At 56.4% G+C, this 23031-nt stretch overlaps 1 protein-coding gene across 1 annotated transcript in view; it reads right to left on the bottom strand.

Annotated features, from left to right (window-relative positions):
- The window catches only part of ROR1 (receptor tyrosine kinase like orphan receptor 1), a 79724-nt gene that overhangs the window by 18254 nt on the left and 38439 nt on the right, over window positions 1-23031 (bottom strand). Inside the window, exons 2-5 of the mRNA XM_061564111.1 lie at window positions 16060-16146; window positions 5150-5437; window positions 2762-2798; window positions 1127-1254 (exon numbers count right to left, since the gene is read on the bottom strand). Coding sequence (XP_061420095.1) covers window positions 1127-1254; window positions 2762-2798; window positions 5150-5437; window positions 16060-16146 — 540 coding nt within the window. The remainder of the gene's footprint in view (window positions 1-1126; window positions 1255-2761; window positions 2799-5149; window positions 5438-16059; window positions 16147-23031) is intronic.

The following is a 23031-nucleotide window of genomic DNA, read 5'->3' as shown; positions in this document are numbered from 1 at the left end:
AGGCCCAGGACTGGCTCAGATAAATGTCACCGGTGTTGGCCGTGAGCCGGGTTCGTAGCGCAGCGCCCTAACCGCTTACACTCCCGCTCCCCACAACACCTCACACTTGCGCTCGTGCATATACACAGACACACCCGCACACAACACGCATGCAAAAGCACTCGTGAACGTCAACAGTAACACACCGATATGCAGATACGCGCCGGCTCACGTGTGTACACGCGGGCACGCTCGTACGCACACGCATCTCTCCCACACACGAAGCCACGTACGCGCACACACACACACAATCCCGCACACGGGGAGAGGGAAAGCCCCTTTGGGTGGGTGCTGTGTGTAAATAAATATCCAAATATGTTAAGTAGCTTTTAATTGTGGTCAGCCTCCGCAACAGCTCCACCCCCGGGTCCCCAGGCCACACGGCCGGCGCGATGACGGCTCCTTTGATGCCACCCTCCTCCTCGTCGTCGTCTAAGCCTTTTGTTTTTTACTGGAGGGGGGAGGAGGAGGGGGGGGGTAAATGACCCAACCGCCCTGACTGCACCCAACCTCATCGTGTCGCAGAACCCGAGCAGCACAAGCACCTGCGCAGTTCTCCACGCGCTGGGTTAAGGGACTGTTGAGAAAAGTGAGCGGGGCGGGTGGGGGGTTGTGTGGGGGTTGGGACCACGTCGCATCACGGCCATCACGTGGCCGGCGGTCGAGACGCACACGGCGGAGTGGCAGCCAAGCGGAGGGAGGATCGCGCACGACAGGAGGTGCGCGCGCCCTGTGGAGATGGAGCGACGGGGTCGGCCAAAGGAGGGATCGCGCACAGGAGGGAATGGCACCCGAGAGAACGTGCCCCGTGGAGACGGATCGACTCGTGCGCGTGCAGGAGCTGGATTCAGCGTGGCGCCACGTGACCGCGAGAGATGGCGATGGCTTAGTACGGAAGAAGCCTTCACCCGGCAGGTGAGAGAGGGGGTTGTGGGGGCAGGTGACAAGACGGGATAGACACCTTACGAGGTCCTGCACTACAAACCTGGCAGCTCTCAATCTCCCACCTGCAGTGGATAGATAATTATTATCGCCGATGATGATGATGGTGGCGATGACAATGATAACGATGACGAGGCCCACTCACCGGTGATCTGGTTCTCGATCTCGCCCTGCTGCTGCAGGGAGTCCACGTAGATCGTGCTGTTTCCGATGAAGCGGGCGCACGCAATGCCGCGGTACGGCTGACAAAATCCTTCGTCGTCATCGTCATCGCTGTGACGCACACGACACGCACACAAAGATCCCCCCCCCCCCCGTAAAGCCTCCGGCAGACTGTTGGGGCAAGTTGCCGTTCGTAGCGAGCAGCACCTATGAAGGCCGCCACACGGCACATGAGGAGATCGGTGGCCAGCACCGCGCCAGTGCTGATGGTTACACACCGCACCAGGTACTCATTGGAGGGAGAGTCGCACTAGTGGAGGCTCGGGAACCGGTTCAGATATTCGTCGCCGATGTTGGCCGTGAGCGGGAATCGAACCCAGGATGCCGGGGGGTTTTGAGTGCATGGCCAACGTCAAGAATGAGAATTGAAAAAATGTTCTGGAGCCGGCCTCGAAGCTGAAGACTGGACGACACCAACGATCACCCCGCTGCCTCCAAGCGTGTCCATCCATAATCATGACACTGTCCCCCTATGCTGGAAGGCGACAGTGCCTGTTCATGTAGAGGTTGCCACCCATGCCCCGTTACATGCGGGGCACGGAGGAGATGCCACCCGTCACTACTCCCACCGCTGTCTGCTAGGAATTCCGCCTTGGGACTTTGCCGCCCGCCTTTGTCGTCCGAGCGTGAGCCAACAGCAACTGCTAATATAAAGCAATGCCACCGCCGCAGTCGCCGCCCCCATCCCGTAATTGCAGAGATGTTTATTTTCGTAGAAAACGAGGAAATTAAGAAATTAAGCACGGTACACATTTACTGGAATTGGAATTCTCCAAGGAGCGGCGCTGTACACAGTGGAGTGGTGGGGGGGGGGGGGGGAAGAGGGAAAAATGACGAGAGCTTTGGCGAAGTTATAATTAAAGGGTTTCTGCGAAACATCGCCGGCCTTGGCTCGAGGTTCGCTAACGGACGCGACGGACCGGCGTTGCCGTGCCTAAACGGCGCTCCCCCAAAAGACAACGGCCTTAGCCAGCGGCGGGCGCGTGAGCAAGCGGCAACATTGCGGGGCTGCGCCTTCTACCCGCCACCGGCCACGCACGTGAGCCGCATGGACACGTGACACGCAGCGCGGCGGAATAAGCTCGGACGTAATTGCGCAGGGACGGGCGGGCGGTATTAAATGAAGCTATCCAAATAAGCAGACGCGCGCTCGCCCTCTCTCATCCACGTGCAACTAACAATGGGGGGGGGGGGGGGGCCGGGCCAATCGCGAAATGTGCAAAACGTTGTTGCTATTTCGGCAAAAAAAAAAAAACTAACAATTATACATGGAGGCATGTTCGTCCGCCCGCTCGCCAAAAGGGGGGGGGGGGGTGGAAGGGAGTGTGTCTCCTGCGATTCGGCGCAACGTGAATCGGACTCGCCGTCCAAAACCCATCCATCTGCGAGTTTCTTTTTTGTTCACCCTCGGAATGTTAATTTTTTAAATAGCGCGTTGTTATAATGGCCGTGGGGCCCTGCGAGTCCGAAGGTCCCCTGGGCTTCGCGGAAGCAAGAAGCAAGCAGCGTCCCCTCCGTCGAGTTTGCGATCACGTGCGTGCGTGCAGCGGATACTCACTGTCCATCCTTGCCAGAGCTGGGGGTCGGTACCGGTCCTGTGGGAAGGGGGGGGGGGGCAGGTAACGAGACGAAATGAGCGACAACAATCAGTGGGGTCCAATCGTAAAAATAAACCCGTAAAAACAAAGTTTTTCACTATAAATCCGTTATATGCGTGGCATCGGGGCGGCTAGAGTCCTCTCGTCCTCTGGCTTGAGATGGCTGCCACCTATGGGTCAGATGATTGTCTGCCACCATTAAGCAATTGGTAATTAAATATTTACATTTTTTTCCCTAAACAGTGTAAAATTTTGGAAAAAATTTTGTCACAAAAATTAATTGTCACGCACAACGAGTCTGTGTGCAAAATGTCAGCTCGATTGGATCACGGGAAGTGGGTTAAAAAACGACCGAAAGATTTGCACGGTCGTAAGCGCGCAAGCAAGCAAGTGAACTTAATATAAAGGATTTTAAAATGACCACGACTCTGCTCGCGCGAGAGGGTGCCGCAATCAGCTGGGTGACAAACAGGCCCCGCCCCCGCGCGTGAGCAGCCATCGCGACACGGCAGAGTGGCTCGCGCACCGTTTACATCGAGAATGTTTTGACTGCATTTCCACAGTTTTAATCCGACCGTGATGTCGGCGTCGCGTGTACCCCCCCCCCCTCCCCGGTCCATTTGAAGCTCTGGCAGAGCAGCGCGTCGGGGTGGTGGTGGAGAGAGAACGGTGTTTATGCTGTTTCATTAGGTACCCCGCTCCCAACACCAATTATTCTGTGTGCTCACAGCAGTACGAGATTCCTAAAAAGCTGCGTTGCTAGGGGGGAGGCATCCGCACTGGGTGTCGTTGTGGAGATTTCACGAATTTGACCGCGATCGTCTCTCGTTGGGGTCGGCCGTGCGGCCCTCGCTCCGATTATAAACAGAAGGTTTTTGGCATCACCTAACGCCGAGCAGTTAGGTGATGAAACATCTTCCCATCACCTCTCGCTCGCTCCTCTCTCTGCTTAGGTTGGGAATGTTGTTGAGGAATCCGTTTGGATAGCAACATCCGCGGCGTCACAACAAGGCGATCCATCGCCCGTCCGGGTCGGCAACTACAGGGACCCCCAACGTTGCTTCCTCCTCCTCCTCCTGCTGCTGCGATTAACAGCTCCTCGCTTGCGTCCAGGCGCACGGGGGACTCGGGGATCCTCGGCCTCAGGAGGTCTCCGCCGCACACCGCGTCCCATTCGCGAAATGTGCGTGCGCGTGCCGTTGGAAGTCGCGTTTATTCCTCCTTGACGTTATCATTATTGTTGTTTAATATTTGTTGTTGTTGTGTACCCGTCCGATAAAGATGCAAAACGGGCTGTGCCTCGCCTTTACTTTTGCCACCATTCCCGTCCGTTACGTTTGATAAATGAGGAAACTCCAAAGTGTTTTTTTCCGACCGTAGAAGGGAAGGGAGGGAAGGGGGGAGGCTGTGGGGCCGGTGAAAGCGTTCGTGCATCTAGACGCAACCTCGGCGCGGCCAGCGTCCGGCTTTCTCTGTGGCGGTGACACCGCATCGAACCTCGGCCAAATCAACTCCGCCGCGAGTTTCTGGCGCTCGGTAGTACGACGGAGGGCGTCTGACAATCGATCGATCAATAAAAAACAAACAATAACATGAAGCACGTGCAACAGACTCCACCGTGCCATGTGACAGCACCAAAAAAAGCAATGGTTTTGTTGTCCAAAGTTCGAATTTTTCCCTTTCTCCAAAGCGTACCAATAAAAAAGAGTTATTATTTTTTCCTAAGCCGACGGGAAGAGAACGGCTCCGAGGAGGCATCTTAACGGCCACGGACGGCGGTGGAGCCACGGCGGGCGAGAGTCGGCGAACGACGAGAGGGCGCAGTTGAAACATTATAATAATAATAAGAGGCACGCTACAAGGGGAATTGGCTCTACGCACAACAGCCATCGTTATTACGCACTCGCTCAAATATTTACTGGCGAAAAGTTTCCAAACTTCTCCACTCAACCCCCTACCGCAATTGCAACTCCCACTGCCCGACCTCCACCCTCAACCTCCACCCCCCCCCCACTGCCACCCCCTCCACACCCCCCACTCTCCGCGTTGGGTCCGACGGTCACGGCCAAAAACACGATGACAGACTGGCTCCTCGGCTGTCAAAGAAGACTCGAAAACACGGAGCGCGGCACGGGTGCTTTCATCGGACGAAGACGGCCCGCCCCGCTCACCCACCTCGCCCAGTCCTCTCATGCTCGCGGTTGCTTGCCACCGACCGGGCAAGCCAGTTCGATTTATTTACAGTACCAGCGGCGGGGGACGCCGTCTCAAAGCGAGCAATGCGAGCGCGACCCAAACACCAACAACCCCAAACCCTCGCGAACGACGACAAACGCCGGCGGGCTCACCGAACTTGACGTAGAGGATGCCCATGGAGGAGACGGAGCGCGGGCCGCTCGTCGCCACACACTGGAAGTAGCCCGTGTCGGTCGTATGCAGGTTCTGGATGCGCAGGCGCGAGCCGAACGGCGTTCGGCGCACGGTCACCCGGCGCGGTTCCTGCAGCACCGGCGCGTCGTTCTTGAGCCAGCGGAAGGTGGGCGCCGGCTGGCCCGCCACGCGGCAGTTGAGGATGGCGGTGTGGCCCAGCGAGCTTGTGATGTTGTTCATCGGCTCGAGCAGAGTCAGGAAGTCGCCTGAGAACGAGACGGCGGTGGGGGAATGAGTCGTCGCTCGCACGTCGTGCCGGCGTCTTGGCCGCGGTTGTGGCCACGACGCGTTCGTGGGATGTGCCACGCGTTGGTTCGGCGCGGCGTCGCGACGTTTCGTTTTTCCGGAAAAGCTACGGGGGCGCGTGGAACGAAACTAAATAATTGTACGTAACTATTAAACACATTTTTTTTTTCACAGGTAAGGCCCAAAAGTCGCCACGTGGTACGACCCGAATGCGATGATGTCACGCGATGAGGAATTGGGCGTCACGTGTCGAATTATCACTGTGGAAGCCGCCGGGCAGCTGATGAAGGCACCTTATTATTGCGAATTACGATTTGCATAGGTATCCAGGTTCATTAAATACACCCGTCCCCTGAACACAAACTGTGCATACACAACCACATACACACACTACGTACACACACTCCACACCCAGGATGCCAGACTGTACACACACCCCACGTACAACCCCGGGAAAAACATTTACCGTGCGCACGCCGCGAATCACACAAAGACACGCGCATACGCATACATTCACTGTGTACATGCGGTGCGCACACCGACACACCTCCATTGTGATAAAACCACGTCACCAAAAACCGATTCGTTGGCGAGGAACAAAGCAAGAAAAAGGCGAATTACGAATCGAGGGCAGAGCCGTCGGACTCGCTCCTCGTGCACCGCACAAGTTCCACACACGCTGCTGCTGCCCACAGTCCAGTTTAGTGTCGGGAGGAGCGGGGGGGGGGGGGGGGTAGAGCACGAGGAGTGGGGGGGGGAGTGGGGGGGGGGGAGTGGGGGGGGGGGTAGAGCACGAGGACTGGGGGGGGGGTAGAACAATAGGAGTGGGGGGGGGGGGCAATCGCGCACGAACGGGAGGAGTGGCGAGGAACGTTCTGAGGGCCACGCAAAGTGACCGAGAGAGACGGGGGGGGGGGGCCAGTGAATTCACGAATCAATGCCAGACGAGCCACTCCCACGGGCGAGTGGGCGAGCGTGACCCCAGCACGCCACACAAACACGGAAGAGGTCACACCAGGGTGGCTCAAAAGTCGCGTTCCGAGCCGGCACCGCACAGGACCTGGGATCGAACCCAGGTTTCGGCCACCTGGGATTAAACCGGGGGGGGTTCTTCAAGATGTAGCGAGTCGAGAGCGTCAGGGCGATCGCCAATGACCCCGCAGGGAAACCCTCGCATGAACGTTGTTTGTGCACTTAATCAATCTGAGGTCCAGCCGTGAGAATTCAAACGTCGGTTTGATTGTCATGCGGTGGAACAGGTGGGAAAGTGCTGCCCCCTACTGTGCGGTAACAGGTCATTTGAAGGGATTCTTAGCGGTAGCTCTGATATATTCGTCTCCGCGGGCCATTCTCACACACCAAGGGTCACGACCGCTTTGCATCTACGCATGCAGAACTTATTTCACACCGTACGTAGCCAACAGTGCACGCTAGAGATGCGAATGGATTCTTCTTCTTCGTGACGCCGATCGCGCGACCGAAATAAAAATCGTGGGGAAATAGACAAAAACAAACACGTAACTAGGAATTGAAAAAAGTCACCAATGCTGCTGGGATTGGCGAAACGTGGGGCGCCCCAATTCACAGAAACCATCACTACCATCCCGGCACCAATATAAAAACGGCAGTATGTTTTGTGGCTTGGAACCGAACCAAAAGCTCTCTCTCTCGCGCTCAAACTGATTTATAAAGGCAGCCGGCGACCGTCTGATTGTAAGATTTTTTTTTACGTATTTATTTTACTCTCACGTGCATCAGGAGGCTGCCAGGGGTGTTGTAAGGCTCAGCACATGCCGGGCTTGAAACCCAGGGGCCGCGGTTTGATTCGAACTCCTGGCACGGCAGATGAAACAACGGGGGGGGGGGGTGCGGGGGGGGGGGGGGGGTCGGGGAAGATTCTTAAATCCCCACCACCGCCTCTGTGTCCACCCAGCCAGCGGTGCAACTCGGTTGCACCACAGCGTGTCGACTGGTAGGTCGCGTGTGGTCTGGTAAAGTGCCATGCAGAGGGGGTTGCGGCTCGAAAGCCTCCCTTCTTTAAGTGGAGGCTCTTCCGCCAGCAATTGCAGGGGCTGCTCCTTTAGCTTTACGAAAGTGGGGATGACAGACCGTCGTTGTCTGTGGGCCACGCGTGGTGAAGCCCTGGCCCCAGCAGGCCCTCCGCGTGCGATGAGCGAGGCATCCGGGATTGCACGCTGCGAGATGACCTGGCAATTGGCTCTCTCCACGGAGGGGTGGGGGGGGGGGGTGTCTGTGAACATGACCCGCATTATACAGTGCGAGTACAGTTCTCCCGCTCGCCGTCCCGGAGAACCTGTTGAAATGAAAACTGGAGTTTTTAAAGAGAGCGGCGTTTGGGCTTGTCGAGTTTCTGCACGGCGAGAACGCGGCGCGGAGCAACGATTTGCTTCGCTGGGATATTTCCACCGCGTCCGGTGTTGCTTTTCATCTCTCTCGTAGGCGAGCACTCCGTCTCAACTCCGTTTCTTTCTGTCCACCTCCTCCACCAGGCCTCTACCCTCATCCTGCCCCATCGCCACGATCCCCAGGGCTGGATTAATGTATGGGAGGGGGGGGGGGACGACTCAATGAGGTGCACAGCACAGGGCCTCAGATCATTATGGCCCGTCAGAAATGAAGATACCGAATTCTCTGGATTATAATGCGCTCCAGAAAACAGGTCCAAGAAATAAAATAGATACCCGTATTCTCTCGATAATAAGGACACTCCCGTTAAGCAAGAGTCACTCCTGACTTTCTGACCCGGCCCAACTGGGCATCTGTGAAAAAGAGCTTCATAGCTCATCGGATTTGTCCAGGATCAATAAAGATTCTGATTCTGAACTTGTACAGCGAAGCTACGTTCTGGTTCACACACATACGAGAACCAACTGTTCTCGTGTGAATGCTTTAAAAATCAGCGCACGTTATAGTCTGGAGAGTACACTTAATAATGGTTGACACGACAATGGGGCCCTTTATTTATCGAGCAAAACCTCACCCCGAGTCTCAAGACTTCTTGGCGACAGTCCTTGCGCGCTGGGGGTATTTGGGCAATTCCGTTCACGCGCGTCTGGCACGTGAAGAGGAAAAACCGGCGCGCACCTGACAGAGCGCCGTGCGTGGCAGAATCACAATCTTTCTTGACCTGGGGAGAAATCCAACGAGGATATTATGAAGCGCTTCTTCTCACAGATGTCCAGGTCAGAAAGTTACAACAAAAGAAGGGGGGGGGGGGTACAGACCACCGTTGCCAACTCGTATCAGCCACCATCTCTCTCTCTCTGTGCCATGAAGAAGGGGCTATTGCCCAAAACGTCGCCGATTGTATACGTTTTACTTTCAAGGACACGCAGTATTGTCGATGGATTTGTCGAGCCGTTTGTGACGACCAACGCAGCAGCAGCAGCATCATCATCACGAAACAACACCTTTAAATCTGCTCTATAGTTGACACATTCACGGTCAAGTGAGCATTAAATATTGTACGGTGCTCATCAACACTGCTCAATGTTGCATTTTCACCCCTTAAATTACATTTCGTTTTCACGAGCGAGTGACAAAAGCGGAGGGCTAAATACTCGGAGAGACCCCCAAGATGATCTGGAGTGGTCAGAAAGTTACAAAAGGAAGGGGATGGGGGGGTATAACACACAGATAGATCCAAGAAACCAAAAAGGAAAACCACTGTTGACTTCCTCACAAAGTGGCACTCACTTTAAATCGATCCCAGATGGATGGATGGGGCCCAGTCAGCCCAGTCAGAACGCAACCCAGCAGCAGTTGATTGAGCAAGCATACCGCTGGGCCAGTTTCGCCCCCCCCCCCCCTTTCTGGGTCCCGTCGGCAAAATCAGGCCGACTGTAAAGCAAACGCTGCTGCGCTTGCAGATGCCACTGACAAGGAGGGGCAACTCCTCCGCTCTAAATGACAGCCAGCGCCGTTCCAACGCCAACGCACCCCCCCCCCCCACGCGTTCTCGGGCCAGGGTGGACGATGAGGCCCAGGGGACGAGGGTGGGGGGGCGGGGGGGCTCCACGTGGTCGTGACGCTGGGTACGTGCATCACGAGTGCTCCTATCACTAAGATAGAGTCACGGGGCCCCGGCACGGAATTGTCTCGTCGTCCGCTGTGCCCGCGCACTCTCCTCCTCATCATCATCATCGTCCCCCCCCCACCCCTACCCCCACCCCACCATCACGGCGCATTCGCCAGAGGACCCGGCTGGGCGCCGGCGGCCGGGGCGCTTTGATTGCGCGGGGGGGTGGGGGGGGGCCCGGCTAACAGCCCTCGACAGGAGTCCCCTTTGTTGCAGCCAATTGCGGTCAACCCCTCCGGAAGCCTCGGGACACGGGGCGAGCACGCCGACACTAAAAATGTCCGCGGCAAGATTGATCGTCGCCTCCTTAAGAGCTTCCGAGGCATCTCCCTGACGAGGGACGGGGGAGGGGGTGGGTGGGGGGGGGCAGGAGAGTTTCGGGGGCCATTACTCCATTTTTTATACAGTTTATTTAACATTAAAAGAAAAAGTTGTGTTTTTCTTGTTCGTCTTCGGATTCTTTCACTGCTGCCTTCCCCCACCCCGCCCCGCCCCTCGTCCCCCCCCCCTGCCACCCCACCCCTAACACAGCCCCATTAAATAAGAAAATGTTATGGATGTTTCAGGCCGGGCACTTTAAACAATGGCACTTTAACGAGGCACTGTCAAAACAAGTCAAGCAAGCGCGAGTGCGGCGCCCGTCTCTGATGCCGCTTCCGAGCCAGTGCTGGGATAACTCCACGTTCCAGTGACAGGGGCCAGTCCATCCAGAACAAAGCCAACGTTGGCGTTCCCGCAAAGGGATGCTCGTTTGATGGACTCGCAAAAGGATGGTGGCTGTGAGATGGACGTTTGGTCAGACACGTCAAGAGACTTGAGAAACGTGAAACAGACTTGGGCAGGCCACGGCGCTTGAACGGTTGACAGCCCGGTGCTCGAGGCTAATGACAGAGTGGCAGCCAAAGGTGGGATCGCACGAGAGAGAGGATACAAACAGCGGAGACCGAGGGATAAAATCAGCTCCTGCGCCGAAGCGGTTGTTGCATCGTGCGACCACGAGAGATGGCGACCGATGGCTCGTGAGAGGCCTTCATCCAACAGTGGATAGAGCTCGGCTCATGATGATGACAGCTCATGCACGCTCTGCAGACACAGAGAAGGGCGATTTTCATCCCAGGATTTTGTGCGACTAGTGAACCGGAGCACCGTGACGCCGATAGCCGATGGAGCTTAGGATAGCGAGCCCCTAAAATGTTGATTTTGCAGATTCGGCCCGGTTCATCTCAAGCAGATTGCAGCCTCGGGTGCCTTGAAAATGAAATGATTGGTTCTTGGCGCAGGGCTTCACACGCCTTCCCTGAAGACTAACTTTTTATTTTTTTTTAAGAATAAAAGGGGGGGAAAAAAACCCGGAGGAAATTGTTGGTTACCGGGTATAATTTTCCCAAACATCAAAATTTTTGGGTCAGCGGTTGATTGGTTGGTGGAGTTTAAGCAACGCTTGGCATGTGTGCCAGTAGGTGCCCTCCTCCTCCTCCTCCCTCGTGGCACCGGCGATGCCCTTGGCACAGGAAACGTGGCGTCGCCAAGGATTTTTATAAAAATTAACACCGCCGTTTGACATTTAAAAGCGAAATTAATCTTCGCGACGATGCCGCGCGTGTATAAAATAACTAAAAAAAAAACAACAGCGGCAACTGGGGCTCGGAGCCGTTAACTGAAAGCAGAAGAGAAGTCTGGAAGGGATCAGGGGGCTCCCTTCCCGGAGTCGGTCCGTGGCCAATTCGCTCAGGGCAAATTCACAATGCAAGTCGTGCTATTACTCCAGATTAGCCTTTTTAAAACACGATAAACAGTGCTCCCACGCGCCGCCAAGAAAACCATCAGCTTCAGGGTTGGCGCCTGCTTGGGACGTGGCCTCCACGCAACTTCCCGCGGGAATGATCGGCGCGGGGCGGCTGGGGGGCACGTGCGACGATGACGATGATGACGACGGAGAGAGAGAGGGGAGGGGGCCGCAGCATCCATGCTGCGGAAGCTGAGAGAGACCGACTCGTCAACGAGTGTTCGTTAGATCACAGATAAAAAGATGAAGGTGCAGCAGATCTGCAATTGCTTGCTGATAACTACTTCCTGGGGGAATGGGCATCCACTCGCGGGTCTCTACCAGAAGTGACGCGAGCAAGTATATCGCAGGGATCCATTTTCCCTTCAGCTTCTCGCGACATCGAAAAACGTTGCCGGAGTCGGGATACCGACGAGAAACCTGCCCCACGGTAGCCGGGGCCCTGACAGGGAGGGCCCGGCCCTCCCTCCCCGTCCCCCTGAGACGTTGGGAGCGAGAGAAGAGGCCGAGAGATATTAGGAGGAGAGCTTCCCCACGCTGTAGCGTGAAAACGCACATGGCAGGCGACTTGGGGAGGGGGGGGGGCAATGTGCATTGTGCGACCACCAGAGGGACGGGGGACGGAGAAGCAGAGAATGAAAGCGAGAGAGAAAGAGACCGAGATGGAGGCGGAGAAAGATCAGGACCGGCTCCACCGGCCGCCCCTGACAAACGGCGTCAATCCGGGATTAACGGCGGTGGCGTCGACGGGAGCGTGGGCTCCGTCGCGGCGATCCGCCACGGGGTTTTCAAATTCCTCACGCCAGGTGTGGTCGATGGGGCGGGGCGGGGGGGGGGAGGGTTTATGGACTTACGCTGACGTTATCGGTCACACCTGGCTCTGCCAAACATTTTATGATAAACTCCGGCAGCCGGTCGCGGCGGCCGCCCTTGCCGTACACGTCCGCCCGATGGTCGGATGGGCCGTGCGAGGACAAAAAAAAAAAAAACACCGCCGCGGTTACCGCGCTCGACCGGAGGACGGGATCGCGCGTGGCGCCCTTCACCTCGGGGCGGTCGCTCGCAGCGATCCGCATGTCCGGAGCGGCGCGACGCCCTGTCGCCTGTCTGGATTTTCCGTAGCCAGGCGCGAGGCGGTCACGTGTGACGAGGGCCGGCCGAGCTGGGCGCTTCCAATCGCCACCTCGGTCCCCACTCCGTGCTCCGTGTGTGCGTTGAACTTCTTTTGCACCGCACGTAGCCAACCCTGCCAATCGGAGGTCGCGCTTGAGGCCGACACGTGGCTGTCGGGTGTCACGAGCGTGGGGTGTTCACGGGCGCTCCCCCCTCCGACGTGGCCGGATGGCAGTCGATACTCGCTAGGCCGGTGCACGTGTGGCACGACCGTGCACGGTTAACGCGGTGCATGTGGCACAACCAGGAAAACGACCGACCGACGGACGGACGGACGTGACCCGATGGAAAATGCACAAACCGCAGCTCCAATTACGCGGCTCCACTTGAGAGTTGCGCCGCGGCGCGATGTCCATCAGATCCGGACCCCCCCCCCGTGAGGCATCGGGAACACGTGGGGTCACTGGCGGCTGCGGCAAGCACGCCGAGGGAGCGTGGGGGGGGGGGGGGAAGAGGCCCGCCGGCCAGACGGCAGGGGTCGTGACACCGCTCGAGTGGCTGCGTTTGTGTCGCCGATGGCCCCAGGGATGGGCCGTGTCACCATCGCTCATCCTCCAGCCGGACACCGGCACGCCCCTTCTACCCCCCCCCCCCCTTTCCACCACCAACACCGCATCCCCCACGCGGCCCGAGACTCGCGCTCGTCTGCGCACACCCGACGCATTCCAGCGGCGCTGCGCTGTCAGACTCGTTGGCCCGAGTGGCCGTGCCTTGGCTCACGTAGGGCGGGGGTGGAGGGGCCTCTTTAGCCAAGAAGAATACGTGGATGTTCCTGTGGCGGTGATCTTTACATGCCCGGGGCTGTGCGTTAAACCCGGCAACCACGACACCTGCCCATCGCAGAATTTACATACAATACGATTGTCCGTGACGCACCACACACACATGCACGTGGGAGTTGCAACGAAGGGTGATAGTTTGCGATGGAATGGCCGAGACGGGCGAGAAGTCTCACCCGCCCGGTCAGATGTTGCGCAACGGTCGCACGTTGTGCAACATCCGCGGTGGAGCGTTGGTCGAGCGGTCCGATGTTGATAGTGGCGGAGCGATCGGGCACGCAGCCGGTGCAACGGCACCCAAGGGGGGCCCTGGCACCGCGCTAGGAAGAGGAGGAAGTAGACTGCACAAGGGGGCCACAATTTAATTCCTTGCACCAGGAGCCTTGCCAAAAGATGCATCGCCGCCACGTGTTAAGCAGCCGAGGGGATCCATGATGTCATTCACTTATCCTGGAAATCCTCCCCGAGTCTTAGGACTCTATCGGGACAGTCCAGGATTAGGGTGTTTGACCAATTCTAATATTTCATGAGCGCTTTGCATGTGGGAGGAAATCGGGGTGACGCTCGAATAGGTCCGCGCAGATGGGATCACGAACTCACGTGATGTGCTGCCATCTTCACAACAGCTTAGCCTAGTGGAGCTTCGGCAGTCTCACAAATCTTACCGATTCACCAACCCCCCTTGCTGGGTGCCACAAAGACGAGATGTTAACGACCTTGCCTGGAGTTTGCATGTCTCTCTCCCCGTGGTGTGCTGGACTTTTCTCTGGGTCCTCTGGTTTTTCACCCCACATTTAGAATCAACGCGTGCTTCTATGGTACTTGGCTGCTAGAAATTATCCACGTGACGATGAGACACTTCCGTTGAGCTATCACTTGTGGCCAGGTCGCTTCTGAAAAATAGCTACATTACTCGGTGGGCCTTAACCTGGTCAAATAAAAATAGTTTTAGTTCGAGTATAAAATGCAAAGTCGAGCCACCTGCGGCCCCTGCTGTCACAGCCGCGTCTCCGCGGTCGCTAAGTTACCAAGCGGCCAGCAAGCTTTGCGGTACAGCTGATGCCCCCTCAGCCCCAAGGCATTCTGGAGAGGGGGTGAGATCCACCTTGCATTGTGGTGGGAGCATCACGGGTTATGGCCTCCGCTCTGCATCTCCGCGAGCATATAAAGCACGCCGACGAGACTGGTCCAGAGGTTGCTTGGTTTGAATACATTTTGCTTTGCTGGAAAATATTTGATCTGCAAAGTCAGAGAGCCGATGACCAATTTATTTTATTTATTTGGAAGTCCGATAAGACTTGAGATTAATTCTTATCAGGCCCCAAGGTACAGACCACCGTCGCCAACTCGTATCAGCCACTCTCTCTCTGGCCTCTCTCTCTGTGCCATGAAGAAGAGCCATTGCCCAAAACGTCGCCAACATTAGTTTTCCTATCTTCAGCTGTGGCAAAGGCCGCAAAGATGTGATCGTAAATTCAAAGACTAAACCACGTGCCGGATGGCCGCGCGACATCGTCGCTTCAGCTGTTCTATCGACGTGGAACGGAGGGCCTTAAAGGAAGGGCCTTACACCAAAACATGAGGGCTTCAAGGCCGTTATTCGCTCGTGAGGTTACTCTGGCCCTGCTCGATCAGACCTCCCGATGTTCCCGACCAAGGATAACACATCAGTGGCTGCCTGTCATAGAACCCAGTGATGGGCATGGGGAGGCCCTCATCCAGCAGTGGATTGACCCAAAGGGCCGTTACATGTACCGGGCACACACAACCCCCCCCCCCCCCTCGCTGTTTCGCTTCACTTCTGCAACAACAACACGTGGTCAACAAGGGCGGCGTTAGTCAGCCCGGCGGTTTGTGATGACGGGAGCGTCCGTGCGGCCACACCAACTATTTTCAACTGCCGCTGTATTGTCGACGGATGCGTCGAGCCGTTTGTGTTATCCGTGCTTGGGCAAGACGACCAACGCAGCATCATCATCACCACCACCATGAAACAACGCCTTTAAATCTGCTCCAGTTAACACATTCATGGTCAAGTGAGCATTAAATATTGTACGGTGCTCGTCAAAACTGCTTAGGACTTCATTTCAATGTTGATTTTGACTCTTAAATTACATTTTATTCTCACCAGTGAGTGACAAACACGGAGGGTAAAATACTCGGCGAGATCCTCAAGAGATGATCTGGAGTGTTCGTCACACCCAAAACTAAATTCCAGATGGAGTATCATCAGCTGGACCGCTTCATATGTATGTTGAACTTCTTTTGCACCGTACGTAGCCAACCGTGCTCATTTGAAAGCCTGCGTATCCACGGGGGTCCGCTCCGATCACGACATTCGGACTGCGTCAAGAGCCAGGGGGTTCAATTCTGGGTGTCAGCCGCCCATGATAAAGCCCTGATAGTTTGAGCCCAGTTACGAATCACTCCCCCCATCATCACTTCGAATTTGATGTTTACGCTTAAATTGAGCAAATTCCAACTCTTAAGCATTCCGGTTTGACTTGCGTGATGAACGTCTCTCCGGCGGGACACGTTGGGACGTGTTGGAGAACGGACTGTGGAAGATGACATCACAGAACTAGTTCAGAGTTTTCCAGTCAATTACGGCTCCAGCTTCCAAGCCACCGCCAGGCCTCGGTGGCTCCTGAACGGCCGCATTAGCGAGGACGTGAGAAGGCTGCCCTGTCCTGCCGGGCTACGATGGGGGGGGGGGGGGGGGAGTTTGGTGGGGTCGGGATTCACCTTCGCTGGTCGACGTGGCATAGTCGGGGAAGTGTGTGGAGTCCGGAACCTTCCAGGGTTTGGTTTGGTCGTTGGGAACAACTGAACCTGGAGAAAGAGCAAGGGGGGGGGGGGGGGGGGTAGATGAACAAGAGAAAATGCCGGCGTTAGGGGAAAAAAAGATTTACGAGAAACGCGCTAACGGACAGAACCACCGCGGGAACAACGCGTTTATTTTTTTTTCTGCTCCGAATTCTGTCACGGAGCCTGTGCAGCGTCAAGCTTGTTATTGCGTTCAAGACGCACCCGTGGGCGAGAAACTGCGCACACCTCTCTCGCCGGACAAAATCCTACACAAGACGGCGTTGTTCCCCAGAGAACGTCTGGCTTAGCCGAGAACCGGCATGGTCCTCCATCGATCTTCGTGGACAGCCACGCTTCCCACACACGTTTCCGAGTTACTCCGACGGCGGGCGGCTCCATGCCAATCATCGTCCCCTTCCCAATTCTTGTGAACTCGAGGCGGGCGGGGGGTGGGGGGCAGGAAGCTCGCATAGGAAAGTTGCTTGAGACACGTGTTGGTGATTTTTCAACGGAGGCTAATGCATAACAAATAACCTGTGCGTGCCGACTGCTGTCGGCGGAGCGGTTCAGAGATGCGTGCTTGGAATTACATTGAGGGACGGGAAGGGGAGAGGAAAGCATGGATTAGTGAACGCACGGGAGGCTAATGACATAATTCCCCACACTGTTCAGGAAATTAAAGTTGTGGGTGTGGGGTGGACGATGGTCGATGGTCAAAGAGATGGAGTGACGCAACCAGCACAATTACAGTCACGAAAGCTTTAAATCGAAATTTAACCGCCTCTACGGGGAGGGATTCCACATAACTTTGAGATCCTTCAACAAGCTCCGTGATAAGAAGGCTCAGCTAATCGAGTCTCTCACCTTTCTGAAGAGATGCCGCGACTCTAAGACCTGGTTTTCACCGGAGGACGGCTGCTTGCGTTGTGGCCGAAACGTCGTGAGAATTGTATTATTATGTTTTATTTTTATTATTTTATTACTTCCCTTCTACGTGACTTTACCGAAAGAACCAAGAAGATGAATCCCTGCAGTCACGAAAGCTTTAAATCGAAAATTACAAGTGGCTTGATGGGTTGCTACATCGCAAGATTGCACGAGGTGGTTGTGGTAGCGACTTGGGGAGGCGGCCTTCATTCAGCCGTGAACTGACCGTGGCTAATGATGATCATAACTCACAATGCGAGTTTTTTTAAATTGATAAAACCCGACTTAAGGGCTTCTCAGCTCACAGGCTACTTCGAAATAAACTGAACTGAAACTGTGTACTTATGCATTATTCATTCAGTGCTTTTATGTCATCCGCACTCACCGTGCCTACTGTTGCGACAGGAAACTCGGCAAGAACATCATGTTTAAACGAGAGTTGTCCAAAGCATCGTGATGTATGACACAGACGCGTCATTGAAAACCAAGCCAATCAACAACAGTCACAACAAGCATCATCATCACCATCAGTGCCATCACCAGAGAGACCCTATAGAAGGTATTTGGCTTACTCTTTTACGGTGAACGGTACATCTCGGATGAAGGGTGGACGCGCGCCCTTATGCCCCACACAATATTTTGGCAAAGCAAAAGCCAAGAGGAGGTTAAACAAAGGGGGCGGTTTTGCCATGGCTTTGTTTTGATTAAACATGGCAACAGTGGCCAGCCAGCATGGCTTGGGTTGGTGTTGTGCAGACAGACACTCTTCGTCTACCGCACTCTCCTTTATCTAAACTCTCTGGGCCCAGCGGCTGATAAACCGGGGGGCTACGCTGCCGACACAGCTTTGCTGCTCTGTCGCGGACGGGAATAGCCGAAACTCAGTCACGCGCCCCATCGCCGGGGCCAAAGGGGCCAGCATTTATTTTGATTTTTGACCCCCCCCCACCCCACCCCCCACTTCTCCACCACCCTCAACCCCCACCCCCAACTTCTCCTCTTCCAGTTTAAAAAACATGTCGCCCCAACAAAAGGTCAGTCGTTTCGCCAGGGCCCAGGTGCGTGCGCGTTGAGAACCGGGCCCTCGCGCGGATCCTCGGAGGGAAATTGCCCTCGTTCAATAATTAACCAAAAAACACAATAATTCCGCCCCCCACCCCTCCGCCTTTTTCACGCTGTTATTTTAAAATTAAATCCGTTCGGCTGCACGCCCGCCGGCCATCGGTGGATATCGCCCGGCGGAGGAGTTCGGGGGGCTCCGGCGAGCGAGTTGGCCCTCGGCATTCCTGTGGCCTCTTCGGAAAAATAAAAAACCCCAAACACCCCACACCGCAAAAAAAAAGCCGCTCCACATAAACGCGCAGAGAACGCTGGGGCCAAAACATCACGTTCTCGCCAAATTAAGATAGCGGGGAACTTTTGATCGTCGTCCCAGGACGTGCTCTGCAACACATTACTCGCTCGCGCCGGGGCAGGCTGCCCTAACGCGGCGCTCCGTCACGGCGCGCGTTCATTTCCTGCCCGGCCTACCGAGGCTTCTCCGCGCCCTCTCGGGTTTCCACTCCACACTGCCCCCCCCCCCCCCAGACTCGTCACTCACTGCAGGCAGCCACGAAGCGATCCCCCGGCCCTCAATTGAAATTAACGCCTCGTGCCTCAGAGGTCAGACACGCCGGGCCGCAGCCGTCGCCGCCGAGATTCCTGGGGTGGCGATCCGGGTTTTCCAAACCGCCCGCGATTAGCATTGTTGGCTATGTGCGGTGCGAAAGAAGTGCAACATACATCCACACATGAGGACATCTGTTGGAGAGCTTCATGGCTCATCGGATTTCTCCAGGATCAATGGCGATTTTGATTAAACCCGGTTCAATGGGGTTTTCTCTCAAGGGTGGCGAAGCCGGGTCACCAACGACTTCACAAATAAAACTCCCGTCACACCAAACTTGGTCCCGCACTTAATTCCAGGACAACGATGAAGAAGAACCGACATTGGGCAAGACACTCGTGCGTCGGATTTTTCCCTCGGTGGCAGGGTGGGTGGAAAAAGTGCTGCGTGGATTAGAAGTGGGCCGTTGAAGGAATCTCCAAATAAGTTCTGTGATGCTCTCTTCTGGGGGAGCCGTTCTCTAACACACGGGGGGAGGGGGGGTAGTATTGCGTTGCTCTGTGAGATGTCCAAATGGATTAACATGACATTATACCGTTTTATATGTTTTTTTTTTATCAGTTAAAGCCTAGGATGGTGCTAAACAAGTGAGAGGGTTTGCTCGATGCAGAGGCACAGTGCACGCACATCATCACACCCCCCCCCCCCCACACACAAGGCCACCTTCCCCCGTTCGATCTCGGTTCACGACGGCCACGTGAACACCGTCCGAGTTTGCACCATCCACATCTCAAAACCGGCCGCGGCAGGGAACCAGCCCCCACACGCTCCGCTCGCTCTCTCACTCTCGCTTCTCTCGTCACGTTGTTTGGCATTTATTTATTTTACTAACAGTGATTGAGGAGCCCTGGGCAGAGTGGCTGAGATGGAGAGGGGGGTCGGGGGGGGGGGGCGGCGATAGGAGATCTTTTGGCAGAGAACCAGAAGGTTGCGGGGGTGGGGGGGGTCTGTGTATACCGGGCCGCTGAGACGTGCGACGGATCGAGCCTCGGGGGGGGCCTCCTCGCCTAACAGCGAACCGGCAACAAAATAAATGGAGTGCAAGCGCCGTGCGCACATTTCGGCCAGAGCAGCGCCGCAGAGGAAGGATGATGGGGGGTGGGGTGGAGGTGTGTGTGGCGTTGGGGCAAGCTGAAAATAAAATATCTGCAGGAAAAAGTAATTACGTCGCTGCAATTACCACGGCCGTTATACAACCACGAGCCGCTCAACAGGACGACGTTTCGCGGAGCAGTCGTTCGAGGAATCGGAAACCGTGGGCCACCCGACGGCCGCTGCGACGAGCGAGCGCGCTTGCAAGGGAGCGGCGTGCCGCCCCCCCCCCCCTCCCCGTTGAAGTTGACATGGCCGAACAGCGCGGCCAGGTGGCGTGAAGTGGGCGAGGTGTTTGGGGGAGGGGGGGGGGCTTTTCCACACCGCTCCTCCGAGCTGCCCAAACAGCCGTGCCGCATCTCGCTTAACATAACAAACGGCGCTGGGCTGCCGCTTATCTCCGCGCGCCTCTCTGCTTCTCGCTAAACCAGTCCCCGCAAACATTCCTTCCGGCCCGTATCACCGCGGCTCGCGCGGCCCGAGCGCTCAGACCAAAACGCAAAGCAGTTTCCTTCTCTCCCTCCGCCGTGGTGTGCGACGCTTGCGGTCCTCTCACTCCGCCTCTTGTCTGTCACGATGCCTGTGCGGAGTTTCCTTCCCCCGCCCCCCACCGCCGCCAAACCCGACCGCCGCCCTCCCACGCCCTTGGGGTGGCAGATGCCTCACGTCCCCGGGACCCTGGGAGCCGATGTCTGTTGGCACGGGAACAGCAACGAAGGCCCTCAGATCCACGAGGCCCTCATTGCGAGCGTTACAGGACCCCCCCTCCCCCGCTCAGTCCCCAGACCCCACGCCGACGATTGTGGCCGGGGCTGGATGTCATAATAATCGTGATAGCCTTCATAACAAAGGTGAGAGCCGATTTATAATACTTTCGTCTCTGTCGTCTTCTTCATATTGGTCGTCGTCTTCATCTTCGTCGTCGTCTTCATCTTCAAGCGACACCTTGCGTAAACAATTAAAGTCGATTTGTTACAGGCTTCGTTCATCCGCTGCCGGACGAGGGCTATCCCCACGCCGCGACGACAGTCTTGGCCTTGGCTCCAGGACACTTCCCCCGCGTGACTCAGCATGGCTTTATGAATGGGAGGGCGCGTGCGGGGAGTGGGCCGGGGGGGCTCAGGACCAGTTCTGATATTACTCGCCACCGATATTTGCCAAGCGTCTTGTCAGTTGCGTAACAATAATAACAACAACAACAAGACCGCACGAGACAAACACGTGTACGCGCGGTTCGGGCCTCTCCCGGTGATCAAGCAGATGTTCCACTTCTCCTGCCCACGATCCGTCCCCTGTTTGTGTTGGCACCCATGCCAGTGGCAATCCTCGCCTGGGGAAAGAGGTTGGTTGGGAGGGGGGGGGGGGGGCTCTCGCCGTGGGAATGAGTTCTCCGTCCCGCGCCGGAACGGAACCAGCTCCGGAGCGCGGTTTCGGATCCCCACCGGCCATCCGCCGGCTACGCGCAAACGCAGCGCCGCCTGCAGCTGCGCGAGGGGGCCCACGGCCAAGGCGCAGCGGGAGACGCTGGTCGCTGTGGGGGTCAAACAAAGGCCGTCTGTGCTCGCGCAACAACAAAAATTTATAAAGACGAATTCGGCCGCTTCCCCCACCCTCCCCTCTCCCAAATCGTAGTAATCCCTCTCTCCCCACTCAGCAGCAGCTCGTCGAGGTTCAATTAGAGTCTTCGGTCATTAACGTGGGGAGGGGGGGGCGGCAGAGTTGGCCGTGGTTACTCATCACCCAGGAGCAAACCGACGGCTGCTGGCGAGGTGCAGGAATGTTGTTGTTTTCCCGTAGTGGGGTCCCGGTTGTTTTAATCGTCATCCTCTTCGTCGTCTTCTTTCCTTCACCAGTCTCGGCCGTGCCGCGGGATCTGCATCTCCATCACGGTCACTTAGCACGGCCGTCCGTCCGTCGCCCAGCCGGTCCTAGCGTGGGATCTCCTCGCAGGCGAGCCACCCTCGTGTCGGGAGCCTCCTCGCTCGACCGCGGCGACGCATGCAAGCGGCACCAGCAGCGGCATGTCGTCTCATCCCCCCCACCCCCCCCCCCCCTCCTACTGGCAGGCTAAGGGCCCATTTTTGTTCCGCAGGCCAGGTGCCAAATCAGCTTGTGCTGCACAGGGGCAGCTGCTACTGTGGGTGCCCTTTTAAAATGTGCCGAGATGAGATTTAGGGCGTGCCGAGATGCCCCGGGGTATCGCAGGATGCATCACCAATAATGTCATCATCATCATCAAATGCCAGATTTGCAGATGATAAATCGTAGTTTCTGTCTCAGTGTGCGGTCGTAGAGTTCTTTCTTCAGACGCGTTGTTACCAACGCCCAGCCATTTGCTGCTCCGAGCTCTTTCCTTGATGCCTAGGCGTATCTGTCCATATTTATCGCGACATCTAGAAAGCATGTGAGTTGGCGCTGTGATTTAAAAAAAAATATTTTTGTTCAACTGCTCACTAAAAACTTTTCTGGCGCGTCTTCCGAGTTGAAACGCGTGCTATTCGGGCAACGTCTGACGTTTCGCTCCACGTGCCAAACAAGTTCCCATCGGCATGCGGAGCGAAAGCAACACACGCCGGAGCGAAAGCAACACACGCCGGAGGGCCCGCGCGGTGCAGCCGTGAACACCCCTCCCCCCACTCGCCCCCGCAGCCCAAGAACCAACCGGCGATGACAGTTGACATCAGAGCCATCTAAAATAGGGCAAGACACAGGGGAAAAAAAAAATACCCTTGCATTTTTCCCAACCAGAAAAGGAGTTCACGAGCGTGTGGGGGGTTATTTTTTTTGTGTATATATTGAAGGGGGGGGGGGGGCGGTGAGGGGGAGGGGTGCGGACGGGGACATAATTTACGAGGTGGTGTCAAGCCGAAACTAAACTGCGTGTTCTGTAAGATGAAGTGATCTGCCTGCGGGCTCCTCGTCCGTTTGGATTGCAGACGTTTATTTTCTAAGCGGGTGTCCCACCTCCCACTCCACCCACCCACCCACCCGCCACCCCCATCCCCTCTCCCTTCCCTCTTCCCATCACCTCCACAGTGCGGCCGGGCTGCTCGCTGGGAAAGCGAGCGGCTCCTCGCCATCGGCAGATCGCGAGTTCAAACCGTGGTTGCTGCAGGAGTTCAAACCCTTCCGCCCATTCCAGGATAGATAAAACGAGCACCACTTGTGTGCGGAAGTCAACGGTGGTTTGCTCCCCACGGACAGACTCGCCTCCGCCATAGCAA

The sequence above is a fragment of the Lethenteron reissneri genome, chromosome 4 (genome assembly GCF_015708825.2).
Source record: "Lethenteron reissneri isolate LAM-NWPU_2019-01 chromosome 4, ASM1570882v1, whole genome shotgun sequence".
Classification (NCBI taxonomy): Eukaryota; Metazoa; Chordata; class Hyperoartia; order Petromyzontiformes; family Petromyzontidae; genus Lethenteron; species Lethenteron reissneri.
Note: the sequence above shows the minus strand (reverse complement) of the source record. Positions and strands in the feature narration are given on the sequence as shown.